Source organism: Mixophyes fleayi, chromosome 1 (genome assembly GCF_038048845.1).
Source record: "Mixophyes fleayi isolate aMixFle1 chromosome 1, aMixFle1.hap1, whole genome shotgun sequence".
Taxonomy (NCBI): Eukaryota; Metazoa; Chordata; class Amphibia; order Anura; family Limnodynastidae; genus Mixophyes; species Mixophyes fleayi.
The window spans coordinates 368530499-368546314 of NC_134402.1; the positions used below are offsets into that span (position 1 = coordinate 368530499).

The window sequence follows — 15816 nt, forward strand, 5'->3', positions numbered from 1 at the left end:
CAACTGTTGTTTATTCCCCACATCAACTCTATATCTAAATCATGTTACATAAACCTAAAGAACATTTCCAGAATACGCACATATCTGACACAAGACACAGCAAAAACATCATGCAATCATCTCCTGCATCGACTATTGCAATTCCTACTGGTCTTCCCAAAGTCAGACTTGAACCCCTACAATCTATTTTGCACGCAGCGGCTAGATTGATTTTCCTTGCAAACCGTTATTCCTCTGGTGAGCCACTCTGTCAGTCTCTACATTGGCTGCTTGTATTTCAACAAATCCAATATGAAATTCTTCTACTAACATATAAGGCCGTCAACAAAATTGCACCGACATACATTTCCTCACTTGTCTCAACATATCTCCCAACTCGACACCTCCGTTCTGCACAAGATCTACATCTCTCTTCCACTCTCAGCGCATCCTCCCATTCTTGGTTACAGGACTTTTTACAGGCTGCACCCACTTTGTGGAATTCCTTCCCTCGCACAGTAAGACTTTCTTCTAGTCTTCAAACCTTCAAGCGTTCACCGAAAACCCACCTCTTCAGACAAGGTTATGATATTCCTCAACCACCATCTTAATCTCCCTAGATTACCCTACTACCATCCTCTACACAGCTAACGCAAGCCAACAACACTCTGACCAACATTGCCACACACACAGCCCACTCAATACTTTTACCTTTGCATTCTGGTCCATTGTGCAATATGATGTAGCACATGCCGTTGTGTTTCAAACTCCCATTGTCCTATAGATTGTAAGCTTGTGAGCAGGGTTCTCTTACCTCTCTGTCTGTATGTATTACCCAGTATTGTTTTATTAATGTTTGTTCCCAATTGTAAAGTGCTACGGAATTTGCTGGCGCTATATAAATACATGTTGATGATGATGATGATGAAACAGAGAGGGTGAGACAAGGGGAGTATGGGTGAGTTAGGAGGAGAGCCGATAGGCTTTGATCAAGAGGTGTGTTTTTAGAGACCCATTGAAGCTTGGAGGGAGGTAGAAAGCCTGAGTGGGAGAGGTAGTGAGTTCCAAAGTAGGGTAGGCGCACAGAAGAAGTCTTGGAGAGTGTGAAGAGGTAAAAAGTGAGAAGGAGAGGCGATGGTCATTGGCAGATTGGAGAGGGCGGGATAAAGCTTGGAGGGAGATGAGGTTGGAGACATAGGTGAGAAAGATCTGGGTTAGAGCTTTATAGGTGAGGGTAAGACGTTTGAACTGAACTGAACTCTGAAGCGGAGAGGGAGCCAGGGAAGAGCCTGACAGAGAAGGGCAGCAGATGTGAAGTGGTGGGAAAGAAAATTTAGTCAGGCAGCAGCATTGAGGATGGGTTGGAGTGACGAGAAGCAGGAAAGAGGAGACCACTGAGTAGGAGGTTGCAATAGTTCAGATGAGATGATTAGCTAGTGGATAAGGGTCTTAGTTGCCTAATCCTAAAGATGTTTTGAATGTGGAAACAACAAAATTGGGAGAGTGATTGAATGTGGGGAGTGGTAGAGAGGGAAGGGTCAAGGATGACTCCTAGGCAGCTGTCACTCACCGGACTGTGAGTGCTGCTTCTCATGTGTTTAGGAACTGTGGCCGTCCATCATCCTGAGGGTCTGCGCATGTGCAGCCCTTTCAAACCTTCAGTACCTGTTGCTTTTAGTTAATTGGCTGATCAGGCAACTCTCCCTATTTAAAGCACCTGTGGTCAATACCTCGTTGCCTGATCTTGGAGTCTCATTCCCCATGAGCCTCTGAAGATGTTCCTGTGTTTCCTCGTGTATTCAGCTCCTGCTGATTCCTGTTGTTCGTTTGTGGTTTCCAGACCACTTCAACTCTCCTGTGTTCATCGTGACTGCACCAGCTGATTCCTATCCGCTGCCTCCGTGCTTCTACAGTATCCTGCTCACTTCAACTCTCCTGTGTTCATCGTGACTGCACCAGCTGATTCCTATCCGCTGCCTCTGTGCTTCTACAGTATCCTGCTCACTTCAACTCTCCTGTGTTCATCGTGTCTGCAGCCAGCTGATTCCTATCCGCTGCCTCCGTGCTTCTACAGAATCCTGCTCACTTCAACTCTCCTGTGTTCATCGTGTCTGCAGCTAGCTGATTCCTATCCGCTGCCTCCGTGCTTCTACAGAGTCCTGCTCACCTCAACTCTCCAGTGTTCATCGTGTCTGCAGCCAGCTGATTCCTATCCGCTGTCTCCGTGCTTCTACAGTGTTCCTGCTCATTTCAACTCGCCTGTCTTCATCGGGTCAGCGCTCCGCTGCTTTCATCTCAGCTACTGGTTATCAGACCGCCTCAACTCTCCCGTGTTCTCCAGGTGTCCAGTTCCATATACTACTGCTTCCTGAGTATTGCCTCGTTCTTGCTGGTCTACCTACCGTGCGCTGCACCAACTTGGTTACCGCTTCCACCTTCCAGTGGTCTCTCCTCCTGCCGGCCTTCAGCCGCTCAGGTATTCCTGCACGTCTCTCTGACAGCCTGCTCTCCTGAACCGCGGTATGCATACTTCTCATTGACTGTGCTTGTGTATTGCATATCTAGCTGGACTGAGTTTGTTCTACTCCGGAGTTCCCTATCCACTGAGACTATTGCTATCATTTGACTGTGTTTCCTATTTGCCTGGATAGTTGTTGTGACTCTGTATATTTGTGCAGTGCTGCTCAGTTATCATTATATTGTGCATATCATCGTGGGATCAAGTTCTGTGTGCCCGTGTATACTCTGCATTGCATTCATCTCCTCGTGCTCCTCCTCACATATATATTGCAGTGGTACAACTTGCTAGATGCAGACCACTGTCTCCTGTTCCCTGTGACACCAGTTTCAAGTATCCTCTCACATAGCAGTGGTACAACTTGCTAACGCAGACCACTGACTCCCCTGATACCTTCACCTGGATTCCATTCCTTCACCTAGACAGCGGTACAACTTGCTATACGCAGACCGCTGACTCTCACCACCTCCTCGTTACTCCTGGACATTCCTCTTCACTATAGCAGGGGTATAACTTGCTATACGCAGACCACTGACTACCCTCACGTTTCCTTGTCCATCCAGTTCCTCGTGTACAGTTATCTACCTATTACCAGTGCTGCTAGTCATAGACTTTCCTCGAGCACTCTCTTACCATCTGCTGTCTCCTGTTCCGTGGTCACCCCGCTACCAGAGTACCATATTACCAACTATACTGCTCTGGTAAGTCCATCATCTGGTGATACCTGGGTAAAGACTCCTAGTGCCCGTGACAGCAGCAAAGTTGGGGGACAGAGGAAACAGTAATATCAACAGAAAAAGAGATGAGGGCAGGTAGGAGGAGGAGCTAGGGATGTAAACAAAGAAAGAGTGGTCAGAAAGATATGAGGTCAGCCAGTAGAGAACAGTGTCAGACAGGCCAAAGTAATGATTTGCAGAAGGAGAGGGAGGTCCACTATGTCAAAGGCAGCAGAAAGATCCAAGAGGATGAGTAGGGAATATTGGATTTGGCAGTGAGAATGTCATTAGAGACCTCAGTGGAGTGGAAGGAACAAAAACTTGATTGGAGAGGATCATGTTACCATAGTACTTACTGCTCATTAGACTTCCATTTACATATCAAAATATTTTGGAAAAAAATAGGATAATGTGTATGAAGTTTACTTACAATGTTTTTAAGGGCCCACAATTGCCAGAGAGCTACCTGTGTAAAAACACAGTTTGCCATTGACAATCCAGGTTCATATTTGTAAAGTTCTATCCAAAATTGTGTACTAAAAAGACTCAGCAACCCATTGCACAAAAAGGACATCCCTACAGGATTTCCCAGTCAACTTTTCAGAGCAAGGCTGACTAACCATGATTTTATAAACTTTTGTGTTGAGCTTGCTGCAACTCATACACAAAGTTCATAATATCTACAGCAGTGGTAAAAGTGGGAATTTAGAAGTGGCAATATGAAAAATGCAATGAGCATGTAAGTGAATAAAATTTACTAGCATTACAATGAAGGAAGTAGGAGAAGTGGAGGTATGGCATTCCATTGTATACACGCTCAGTTTGACTTAATGTGCCTGTGACAGGATGGACCACCTATGCCACCCTGTCTGTTGTTGCTGGGAACCGGCTGGGCTTATTTTGCCACCATCCCCTTTCGTTATTCTGAATATGCCGCAGTAGGTGGAGCCTGCTGACACCACTGGGCTCCTTTATGGTGCCCAGAACCACATTCCTTCTGGGTAACTGTCACTGCCAGTGTACTTCCCTGCTGGTACACTTGGGCTGGTACCCCTGACTGCTTACTATAGATCAGGAGGCTGTGGATGGATCCCCCCTGGCTTATCATGCTGGCCAAAGCTGCTGGGTAGCGGCAGAGCGGTGGTACTGGAGAGCTGGGTCCAACCTCAGAAACACCTGAAGAACGGATTAGATTTAGGGTCTAATCTGCAGGTCACATGATTACAGCAATACTTAATACTAAGTTGTCAAGCAGGGTCTTGAAGCAAAGAGCGATGTTTTATTTCGCTCTGGTGCCTTGCAATGGACAGTTCCGCTGATTTAAGGTATCAGTGGTCATGTCAAATTGAACATCAGAATGATACGTTTCAGTGTACAGGACAGTGCTTTTCATACTGATTTGGACACAGGCTATTTTTAGAATCAGGATGTATTAACCTAAACATGGATTTACATGCATTGCAAAGCTAACAATATTTACACTTATCTGTGAAATTCTAGAAATGCTGTGATGTCCTGCATCTTGTTTTTGATGTGTGGACCCTCACACACCAAAAGTTCCAATCAACATGAATCCTTTCTTCAGACAATCGCAGAATACACATTCTCAAAGCAAGGTATAACCCCATACAAAGCATTTCCTTACACCAAGATATACAAAAGGCTTTCTAAACAAAGGCTCATTGTATCAGATATATACTGTGACAAAACGAGTGTGATATGTGAATTATAGCAAATACTTTTTATAGCCTTCTTTTGTTTTCCCAGCTCACCAGACTATAACTGCATTGTCCAATAACATGTGGCTAAGGGGACATTGTAGTTCAGTGTACATATGTACATGATTACAGACTGTATGACAGAATTAATGGGAGAGGATAGAATAATTGTCATGTCAGAGGCCACTATCATGGGGCCCTGGGAAAACTACACTTATGTCTTTCCCTATGCAGAATTGGCAGATGAGGAGATGTTAACGGAGTGAGTGTCTGAGAGGGCTCCAGCACAGCAAGATTCACCAGCCCCACAAGCTTTGATGCATCGCACTCCAGCTCCAAATCTGGGAATCCAGGACCCAATACCAGAGGCCTGCACTGGACCATCCACTTTGTTTTACTGCCAGGAGGACAAGTATGTGTCCAATGAGGATTCACACTACCCCGATGCACCAGAGGTGGGGGAAGTAGTGCCACAGTTGGATGTGATAGCAGGGGAGGGGAGATGCACACCAACATACTTACAGGGGCACCCTCATGTGGTTTGGGGGGGGACAGAGGATTCCCCATAAGCAAAGAATTAATGGAGCCCCCACGCTTGCCTGCCACTTGGCAGTTTTCACTTGAATATGTGGGGGAGGGAAGCATGGTCTCCAGAAACAGAGGACAGGCCAAGGGACTATTTGCAGTTGGGCAATTAAGGGTGGACAAGGCACCCAAGGGATGTTGGACTACAACTCTCCTACCATGGATGTGTGCACCGGAGTGGCCCAGTTTTATTGTTGACTCATCTTATGACACAGGGCAGCATAAACCCCCACTCCAGCTGGGTGGGAAGATATGCCTCCAGCCATGGGACCCTGGTGGGAGAAAGAGGAACTGTGTACTGCTGTCTACCTTACCATCAGACCCAGGAGAAACCACAGCAGGCCAGAAACTTTGGACTTGTAAGAAATGATGACTTGGGGCTAGGGAGCCACTGGGAAACAAGGGCTAAAAAAAGTAGGGGAGGAATGTGACAAAACGAGTGTGATATGTGAATTATAGCAAATACTTTTTATAGCCTTCTTTTGTTTCCCTAGCTCACCAGACTATAACTGCATTGTCCAATAACATGTGGCTAAGGGGACATTGTAGTTCAGTGTACATATGTATATTGTTTATTGTATATTGATAACTTGAAGTAAGGTTGCTATTCATTGTCTTTAAAGTGAAGCCAGGGGGATTATGGGTAGGGATCAGGTTGCCATGTGCCTGAGTAGGAAAACTAATTAGTGTCCATTGTTCTCACCAGGCTAGTCCAGACAGGCCATCTAACAGGGGAGGTTCTCTGAAAGGACAGCTCATCTTCACTCCCCTGTCCAACCCCCCCCCCCTCCCCCCCATTAGTCCAGCACTGACCAATGGTTAAGTAGAATAGACGCAGGGGTTTGCCCAGGGAGGGGAAAGACTGTGAAAATTAGACCTGTGATATATAAGGAACAACTCCAGGGGGGAGGTGTGTTCATGCTTGGATTTGATTTAGGAAGGTGCAAGATGGAGTTTTGAATTGTCGTATTCTAACTCGAGTCTATATATGCAGCTGAGAGGGATCCATGGATCATGAAGTCTGGACAGCAGGTGACTATATCTCCTTAAGTTATTGGGGTAAGGGACAGATGATGTGGTAAATCTGCCTGGCATTTATTTACTGTGTGTATATAATATTCTAGTGTTGTTTGTATAACAATAAATATACTGTTGTATTTTTATAACTGCATTTTGCCTGAGTGACCATACGAATCCTAGAAGGTACTGGGTAGCACTAGGCCAGATAAACCCGGTATCTTCACATATACTTATATTAGAAATCATGCATTTCCTCTAGCAGGGTTAAAACAAACAAGTTTCTTCCCTGGTCTCAGAAATAAGGATTTCCTATATAAAAATCTACACAATATAAAAAATAAGTGCATTGGCAATTATATAAATAAGCGCCTTGCTCTATTTCCTTTAAATAAATTTATACCATAAGTTATTTGTAAGTGATCCAGTCACAGTGCCCATTATACAATCAACTAGAAGAACAGCTCATACATGTATCCAAACGGGCCTTTGGTGCTTGCAACGACATCCTAAACTGATTGGACACATTATAGCCATTCAAAGAAGTGCAGCAATTGGACATCAAATCAAAGCACTGGTGATCTTAGTAGTGATGACATAATGGCTTGTCACCAGTTAGAGACACAGGAAGTGACCATCAAACAAGATTCTGTATTTGACCATAAAGATGTACATACTGCATATACTTGCCTATAAAGATGTAAATATATACACCATCAAATTTATAATATGCATGTCTGTCCATAAAAGGTCAGCTAAGTTTGCAAACATATAAATAAGTAACCTAACTGATGTACAATTTATTTGCATTTTAATTAAAAATATAAATGCAAATTTATATATGATACTATGAAATGAATTGAAAATGGGTTACCATCCTAGGCTTATAACTCTTATCCATATTTTGTGCATGATTGTATTTACAATTAGTAGAATTAATGCAAATTTTGAACTCTATGTTAAGTGGCGGTATGGAAAATGGAAGTGAATGGAAATTGATAGTTTTACAATGAAGGTAGTAGGAGAAGTGGCAGAATGCAATACCACCACATACCAGCTCACTTTGACCACTCAGACAGATATTACTTTACTTACTTTTATTTATCTTACTGAAACTATTTCTAAAAAAAGAGGATACCAATATACAGAAATATGTTAATCCACAATGATTTGTAATACTCCAGTTAAAAGGAACTACACAACTTCTCCCAAACACCTTGTTTCAACTCTTCAAAATAGTGAAGAACAATTCTCATTGTTCTTCTGTGGATTGTTCAGATAACTACAGACTACAGTGATGAGCAAAAAGTTTCGATACATTTTGGTGGGATGGGGTGGGGCGAAAAAATATCTACCTTTTAAAATTTGAATTTCAACAATGATGTCTTTTAAAATATGTTGGACAACTATACATTATAAACAACATTTTATATATATTTTTTTTCATTAGAGCAGTTAAAAGAGTTGTGATTTGACTTTCTGAAAAGAAAATTATTGACCTATTATTGTAAACTGTCCAGATAATTCTTTGCTCATCTCTAATTGAATGTACAGCTTTATATACATTTACCACCATGAAATGCATACCTCCACCTACTGAATAAAGAATAATTTAATTTGCACTCTTTACTACCATAGTAGAAAGTGATATAATTCCGCATGTGCAAATACTACAAATGATTGGAACCAATCTGGGAGCATCAAGATTTAGGGCATTTATAAAGCCAACAGAAAGCTTCTTAAACCTTTATTGAATGCTCTCTGATTTATTTTGAGATTATGGGGGGAATTCAATTAGCTGTAATTTTCCTCTGAACATTGTGGCCACAGGATTTTTACAGAAATCTTTGCTGATTTTTTCTTATACCCAAGGAAAAACGAGTTGAGATTTTACAGTGTAATGGTAAGAATGCGCAGCCGTGATGTTCTTAAGAACGTCATGGCTAATTCAATTCCCCCCCTATATAGCTATTAATACAAACTGATTCAAAAATAGAAGCTCCTTTTTAAAACACCTGTAACTCATTAACTGCTTTTCAATGTTTTATTTACTATATTATAACTGTGTTGAATTATTGTCATATTTTGAAATCATAATGAGCTCCTGGGTTTTCTAAAAAGCTGTAAAGGATTTTTTATATGTGGGAAAGCTTCTAAAGGAAATGAACTAACTTCAGCAATCAATGCAACATTTAATTTACAGATGTAGGGCTGTTCAATAGAATGTAATTGCTATAGTCTCTCCCTTTCTAAAAGTAAAAGCATATGCTGAGTCACAACACATCTGTAAGCTCATAGTAATCATCTGTCAACTACAACAGCTCATCTTCCTTCCCTATGCTCAGCCTAATTTGCAATGCATTACAAGTATGTGCAAATGGTTTCACTGCTAATATAGACAATCAACATACGGTACTTCGCCCTCCTTGGGACTTACTTCTCTGTTGCTCATATCATATGATCACCTGACATGCTAAGATCATGTGGTTTCAGGAACCTTGTAGAAAAGGGTAGTGATGGAACTCTACAGTTCAGCTAATGTAAACCACTCTCACTCCTTAATACCTAACATAAATGGTTGTTTTATTTTAGTGTACATATAACATATGTTATTTTTGTCTGTCAGGGCTTTCGAGGTTATAAAAAGTGAATTTTTTAGCAAGACAATTCCATTAAGTCTAAGTCCACATTAATTTATAGAACACAAATTTGACATCTAAATATGTTATTCAATGTTGCAAACATAACTTAAAATCTGTGTAGCATGTAAGGCCTTCAACCATGATCTGTAAAAATTGAGATAACAAGCGGTCATGCTCTTAAACTTTTGGTTAAAAGCTCAGGGGTAATATTAGATCATATTATTTATTTTTCTGAAAGTATGGTGCAGTAAATCTGGTTTTAAAACAAACAGTAAATAAATTTAAACATACTTGTGATAGAGAAAGGTTTAGGCTGAGAATAAATAATTAATATGTGCAATAGGCCAGCCTGGCACACCAGCTAGTCTTTACCTGTGGTCAATGTTTCTCAAACAATAACCAACTGTACTCGGCAATAATAGTCCTCAAACTAAACATTCACAAGTGATAACAATTTGTGGACTTTTGTTCCTATTTCCAAAATCTAATAATTGAGCAGGATAAATATTGCCTTATCCTTGCATTACCTCTCGATATACCAGATATGCCAAAGCAATGAAGATGTTAGCCGATTCAGCAGATTTATAATGAAGCTCTATTGATACCATTCCTTTTGGTAGGTGATTGAGTATTTGAATGTGAATATTCCTGGCATTGCTCAAACACACTTTTTATATCAAGAATTGAGGTGATCATAGGCATTGTTGATACATATGATAGCACACACACAGAAGATGATGATACACATGAGGAGACTCAAAAAACAATACAAGTACAAATGATAAGGTAACGAGAAGATCACCATATAGTTGAAGTTAGTGGCATTAAATTCCTTTCTGATGTAGCTTTGTTAACATGTTCCTCACTAGAGATTGGCAAATTAATCCAGCCTATTCTGAAATTTGTCAGCAAATTAATTTGCAGCTTAGTCCCAATATGCCCATAATGCAAAGAATATAGCCAGTACTAGAAAACTGGCCAAATATAGCAATACATAGCAGCATTGACACAGTCTAGTTTATTTCAGGAACACCATTACTTTACAATTATTTCCCTTATAGCGCTATTCCTGTTTAAAGTACAGTAAATAAATACTTTTATTTAATTTAGAAAGGCTCCCGTGCACATTGCACATGTGGGTAGCATGCTTGCACCCAAAAACTTTCAACCAGCTCCAGTTCTAGACAGATTGAGCTGTTTTCCACTATTTCAGGGAAACCATGAGCATGGTGTCCCTCTGTTACAGTGAGAACAAGCCCAGGATTGGTGCCTCTATGGGTAAATCACAGAAACACACACACCCTGTCCAAGAGGCTACCAGCCTGTGAGCCTGTGCCAAAAAGATATTGGGCTATTCCCAACCCTCCTTCCTGTGGGGGCTGGGGTAAATATCAAGATTGGGTAGCACAGGTTGAACTACCACTGGTCAATCATATCATTTAATGTCCATTACTAGTGAGAGACTGAAGCATCAAGAGCTCCTGGCCAAAGAGGGAGGATCATTATTGGATGTCAGTACTACAAGGTGACCTCACATCCAATTCATGCTGCCTGCTCTGGCTAGGATCACCTGCTGCTGCATTATTGATGGCATTAAATGATACATCTGATGGCACTAGTACAAGCCATTTACATACCTCCCAACTGTCCCAATTTCAGCAGGACAGTCCTGAATTTAGGGCTCTGTCCCACTGTCCCACCCTGGGACATGCTTGTCCTGCAGGTGGGAATGTTGATGAAAGGGAGATATCAAATGGGCAGCCGGCAGTCTGGGGGCAAGATCACACCCCCTCTTGAAATAGGTAGGTATGCATTTAATGTCTATTGAGTTTAAACATAAAATGAACCATTTTATAACCATGCAATGTAGGAATTTATACTAACATGAATGGAAATATTACGCACTGAACTTTAATGGCGTTTTTATGCAACATATCATAGCAACAGTACAGGTAATATATCTATATAATACCATCAGGGTTCTAGACTTTAAGAGATTACTAATTAGTATTTTTTGAAAGGAAGGAGGGCCAGTACTCTTCATCTGCACAATATTTGTTTACAGCACAGCAATCATATTACCTTAACTTATACTATGTACTTACCAATCCACCGCATGTGCTGAAGGAAGCAAAGGAACCACGATGGCGGAGAACAGTGCCACTATAGTAACAGTCTCTGTCTGTATCTTCAGTATTCAATGGTTCCCTCCCATCCCTCCGTCTCTCTTCAATCACAAAGCCTGGAGACAAGAAGCGGCTATCCTTCTTCAATAACAGGTACAGGTCGTTCCCAAAGGCAGATATTTTAACTCTTAACTTTCCACTACTTTCTGCTGGTTGCTGTGAGGGTCTATTAGAATTGCCCGAAGGGGGAACTGAAATAGGTGACGACATACTGGGAGGAGAAGTATTTATGTTCTTTGCACCAGAAAACCACGGAAATGGTGAAAAATGATAAAACTCATGAGACTCATGTTCATCGTATTGCTCCTCTTCTCCAACTGGTTGGTGTTGAATGTACGTTGGAGTAGATGACAGAGAGGATACAGAGCGTACCTCCCGTGAACTAACAGCAGCCTGATTATTTGGTGAAGCAAGGTCTTCATTACTATGGTTTCTGTAGGCTTCATCGGTTCCTAGTACCGCAATGTTCCTCCCTCCTTGTCTTGATTCCTGTGAGCCCCACAGTGATGGAAACACAACTTCCCATTCCTCATCCCATTGGGAGGAGAAGATATGACCTTTAAAATATAATACCAGGGCAAACTATAAATTGAAATGCAATGATGTTTTTTATTTATAGAAATTAATTATAATTAAGGCAATAAAACATAGAAATACCACATATGTGCATAATAGCAAATAAAGTCAAAACCAAAACTAATCCTATCTTGTCTGGCCAATTAAGTTCATTTACTTTTTCAGCATAATTTTATGTGATTGACTTTGCTACTTCCACTTGGATGGTTCCAGTCATCTATTACCTTTCCAGCAATACTTCCAAATGTTACTCTAAAGGCGATGACATGAGGGCATGATGTAATGTTCTGGATTTTTTCTTCTACCATTATATAAATTTTGAGTACTTTCAAGCTGCAACATTTGTCCTTTTATAGTCTCTCTATATTCTTCTTTCCTGTAAACTATATATATTAAGATCTATAACTCTATATATTCAGGTCTTATAGTCTATGTAAATACATGTTACTCTTTAGGCAATGGAAAAATGCTAAATTACATATTGATTTTCTTTTCATTTTTTATTATCCAATTATGATTTTTGGATCAGCCCTAGAGGAACTTTGTACAGATTTTTCATGAAAATGGCATTTTTTTTTTCAATGTTTCTTATAGCCAAAAAACTTCTACCTGCTTGTATTTATTGTACATGTGGAATGTTCTTAAAAGTTATACATTTTTATATTCTGTTTGTATGATCAACTATACTCATACTTCCTCTAAATATGACGGGTGGTTATTAATAGAATGGGATTAAAAGGCATTTGACATAGATATTTCAGTGAGTATGACTGAACAATATGATATGTATAATTTTAGAACATGCCACATCATACATAAAAATGTATAATGTTGACATTAAAATGTAAAAGCATAAAATATAATTTGTTTACAAACAAAATGTTTTAGAAAAGGAGGTAGTTTACTGATGTATTCCCATTTATTTTAATAATCATTTTTATTTATTCTGTTACTGTTCTGAGAAAGTTTTCAGGTATGATTTCTTAAAAAACATGTATTAAAGGTAACCTAGACGAGGCCTATAATCAATGGATATTGCAATGTTTGTCTATATATATATATATATATATATATATATATATATACATATACCATTTCAGGGGCGCATGCAGGGTTCCCCCCCCCTCTTAAAAAAAAAATTATAGAGAGAGCTGCATGCTTAGCAGCTCCATTTCGGCAGCACTGCGCTATGCAGTAGCCGCGGCGCTGTCAAAGAAGCATCTGCGGCGGTGCTGTATACAATACAGCACTGCCGCGGACTCTTCTTTGACAGCGCCGCGGCTGCTGTATAGTACAGTGCCGTATGCAGGGGCACTTTGTTAGCGGAGGGGAGGGGTTTCTGGAGACCCAGAACCCCCCCCCCAGCGCGTGCGCCCCTGCATTTAATTTTAACCATGAATGAGAGTATGCATGATCTGGGGTTTAAACTTAACCCAACAATAGCTGTATGACATGTTAATCTAATGTTAAGGTAATTGTAAAATTTCTATAGCTCATATTTGTCTTGCTTGTCTTTAGTTTTAGAGGAATATGTACACCTGTGTTACTAAAACGTGGGACTCATAGTAAGAAGCTGATTGAACATTGAGGGGTTCAGGTAGAGCTGGACAAAAGTTGTGTTTTTGGGGTTGAATACACTTTTTTGCTTCTGAGCATGAGCACAAAGCACTAGTTTAGCAACTAGTTCTTTGTTTGCTTACGCAGAAGTAGATAAGCGCATTATACCCCAGAAACACAACTTGTGTACGAATCTACATGACCTCCAGAATGTCTTGTGAGGATGGAAAGTAACATTATCTCTTGGCATTTATTTCCATACCAGGGGGTAAATGTATGAATCTCCGGATTCTTCATCTCCGGCGTGTTCAGCCTCTTCAGCGCTTAAATTTAAAGCGGCGCTGCATTGTAAAGGGAAACTTCCCTTTACAATGCAGCGCCACTTTAAATTTAAGCGCTGAAGAGGCTGAACACGCCGGAGATGAAGAATCCGGAGATTCATACATTTACCCCCTGATCTAATAAAGTGTTCACCATTCATCTAATCATTTATGTACAGTAGTGCAGAGTATTGTCTTATTCACTAACATTTTTATAACATAAATAATTAGCATTAATCACTGATGACAGCAAATATATGCCAAAAATATCGACCCTGTCAGGTGACATTATGGGCAATTTAATAGAAAAGTAACTCAAATCATTTGCCCATTTTTAGACCCCATACACAATTTGCTGCAATACTATTAACTTTATTAGTATGTTTGCCCAGTGTGTCAAAAATGTTGAGGTTTTTAATTTACATTCCAGTAAATTAATATCACTGTGCCTACTCAGTCATTTAACTAATCTTTACATTTCAAAAGTCAAAAAGTCTTTTCATATCATACAAACATATTTTCATTTGCAGTGTGTGATCAAATACTGTATTTAAATTTAGTGTGTCACTAGTTTGCAATGATTCAACTTAAATTTGCAGTTACAATAATAGCAGTGCAGGTTTCATTCAATATTAAGTACTGTCATTCAGTTTAATTGATAAAATGTCCAACTATCAGCAACTTTACACAGCTAGCAGAGCAACTCTGTGTGTATATTGCCTTCAGCAAAACCTCTGTATAGTCATGTCTATCCTGGGATCTGAACATGCACTGAGCTAAATAGTTTTCTGTTATAATGTTTAGATGACACATTCTACAAATTGCTTACAAAGTATATAGACATTAAATCCATAGTAACATTTTCTAAAAAAAATGAGGATAAAAGGTAGATATTTTTACACATATATGAAACTATTATAGGTGTAATAAATGTAAAGGAAGCTTAGAAGTGGGGAATCAGGGGTTCTAAGAATGTCACCAGTTTATACTAAGTACACTTGACAAAGGAAATGATTGACTCTCTACATCAAACTGTCCACATCTGTTAAGTGATAATGACACTGGCAGTGCATACAGCATAACTATAGAAATACAAGTTGAATTATTTAAAAGATACACACTGTAAAAAGACATGCAATACAATCATATATAAATAAAATAAAAGTGGACACAGATGACCTGGTGTGGTGATCTAATTTTCAGGCTTTTGGTCACTAGTTGTCTATGTGGATGGAAAGGATGAACATGTAGTTGCACTAGACAAGATTAAACACGTACACTCAACACGAGCATTAAACCTACCTGTGCTGATCTTACATGACAGGATACATAAGAACAGATAGACAAGGCAGCAGTTGCAGTGCAGTCCCATCCCTTTTTCTTGCCCCATCCACTTAATGGTCTAAACACATGGAACAGACGCTGAAAAAGCCTTAAATCTGCCAATGTGTGTTGCTCGCTTTCCCCAGCCTTTTTTTTCCAGCAAAGTTAGTGAATCACTGCCCAGAGAACAACTTTGCCTTTTTTTTTTCCACCGTCGCCTGTGTGGATTTATTGAAGGGGGGCAAAAAAGGGAAAATTATGACTTTGGGTTCAAGTATTTCTTCTGTAGTGAAAGAGTGAATTTTTTAGTGTAATTGGTGCAAATCTGATTCCTTATGAGTACAATCAAGCAAGAGCTTCTTGCTAAAGGAGCCCACAGGATTGGGAGGCAGATGAAAGTAAAGAGTTTCTGTGCAGGAAGGGAGAAATATAAAGCAGCTGCAAAGCAGACAAAAGAGGGAAAGAGATCAGATCTCCTTTGCACTCACACACATGCACATGCTGTACTGAATACTGCACACATTATCTCTGCCTCACACAGCTATAAGAGCTGTAGGAGGGGAGGAGAAGTAGGGAGAACGCTGTAACTAACTAGGTGGCTATACAAGCTCAGACACTCACAGAGGAGGGGGCTTTCTTATGAAACTGAAAACTGATTGGCTACAGGCAATACCTAATT

At 40.2% G+C, this 15816-nt stretch overlaps 1 protein-coding gene across 1 annotated transcript in view; it reads right to left on the reverse strand.

Annotated features, from left to right (window-relative positions):
* Window positions 1-15506, reverse strand: part of ADAMTS19 (ADAM metallopeptidase with thrombospondin type 1 motif 19) — a 205152-nt gene extending 189646 nt beyond the window's left edge. Inside the window, exons 1-2 of the mRNA XM_075178766.1 lie at window positions 15117-15506; window positions 11281-11918 (exon numbers count right to left, since the gene is read on the reverse strand). Of these exons, the coding sequence (XP_075034867.1) occupies window positions 11281-11918; window positions 15117-15204 (726 nt within the window). The 5' untranslated portion in view covers window positions 15205-15506. The remainder of the gene's footprint in view (window positions 1-11280; window positions 11919-15116) is intronic.
* Between the last annotated feature and the right edge of the window lie 310 nt (window positions 15507-15816).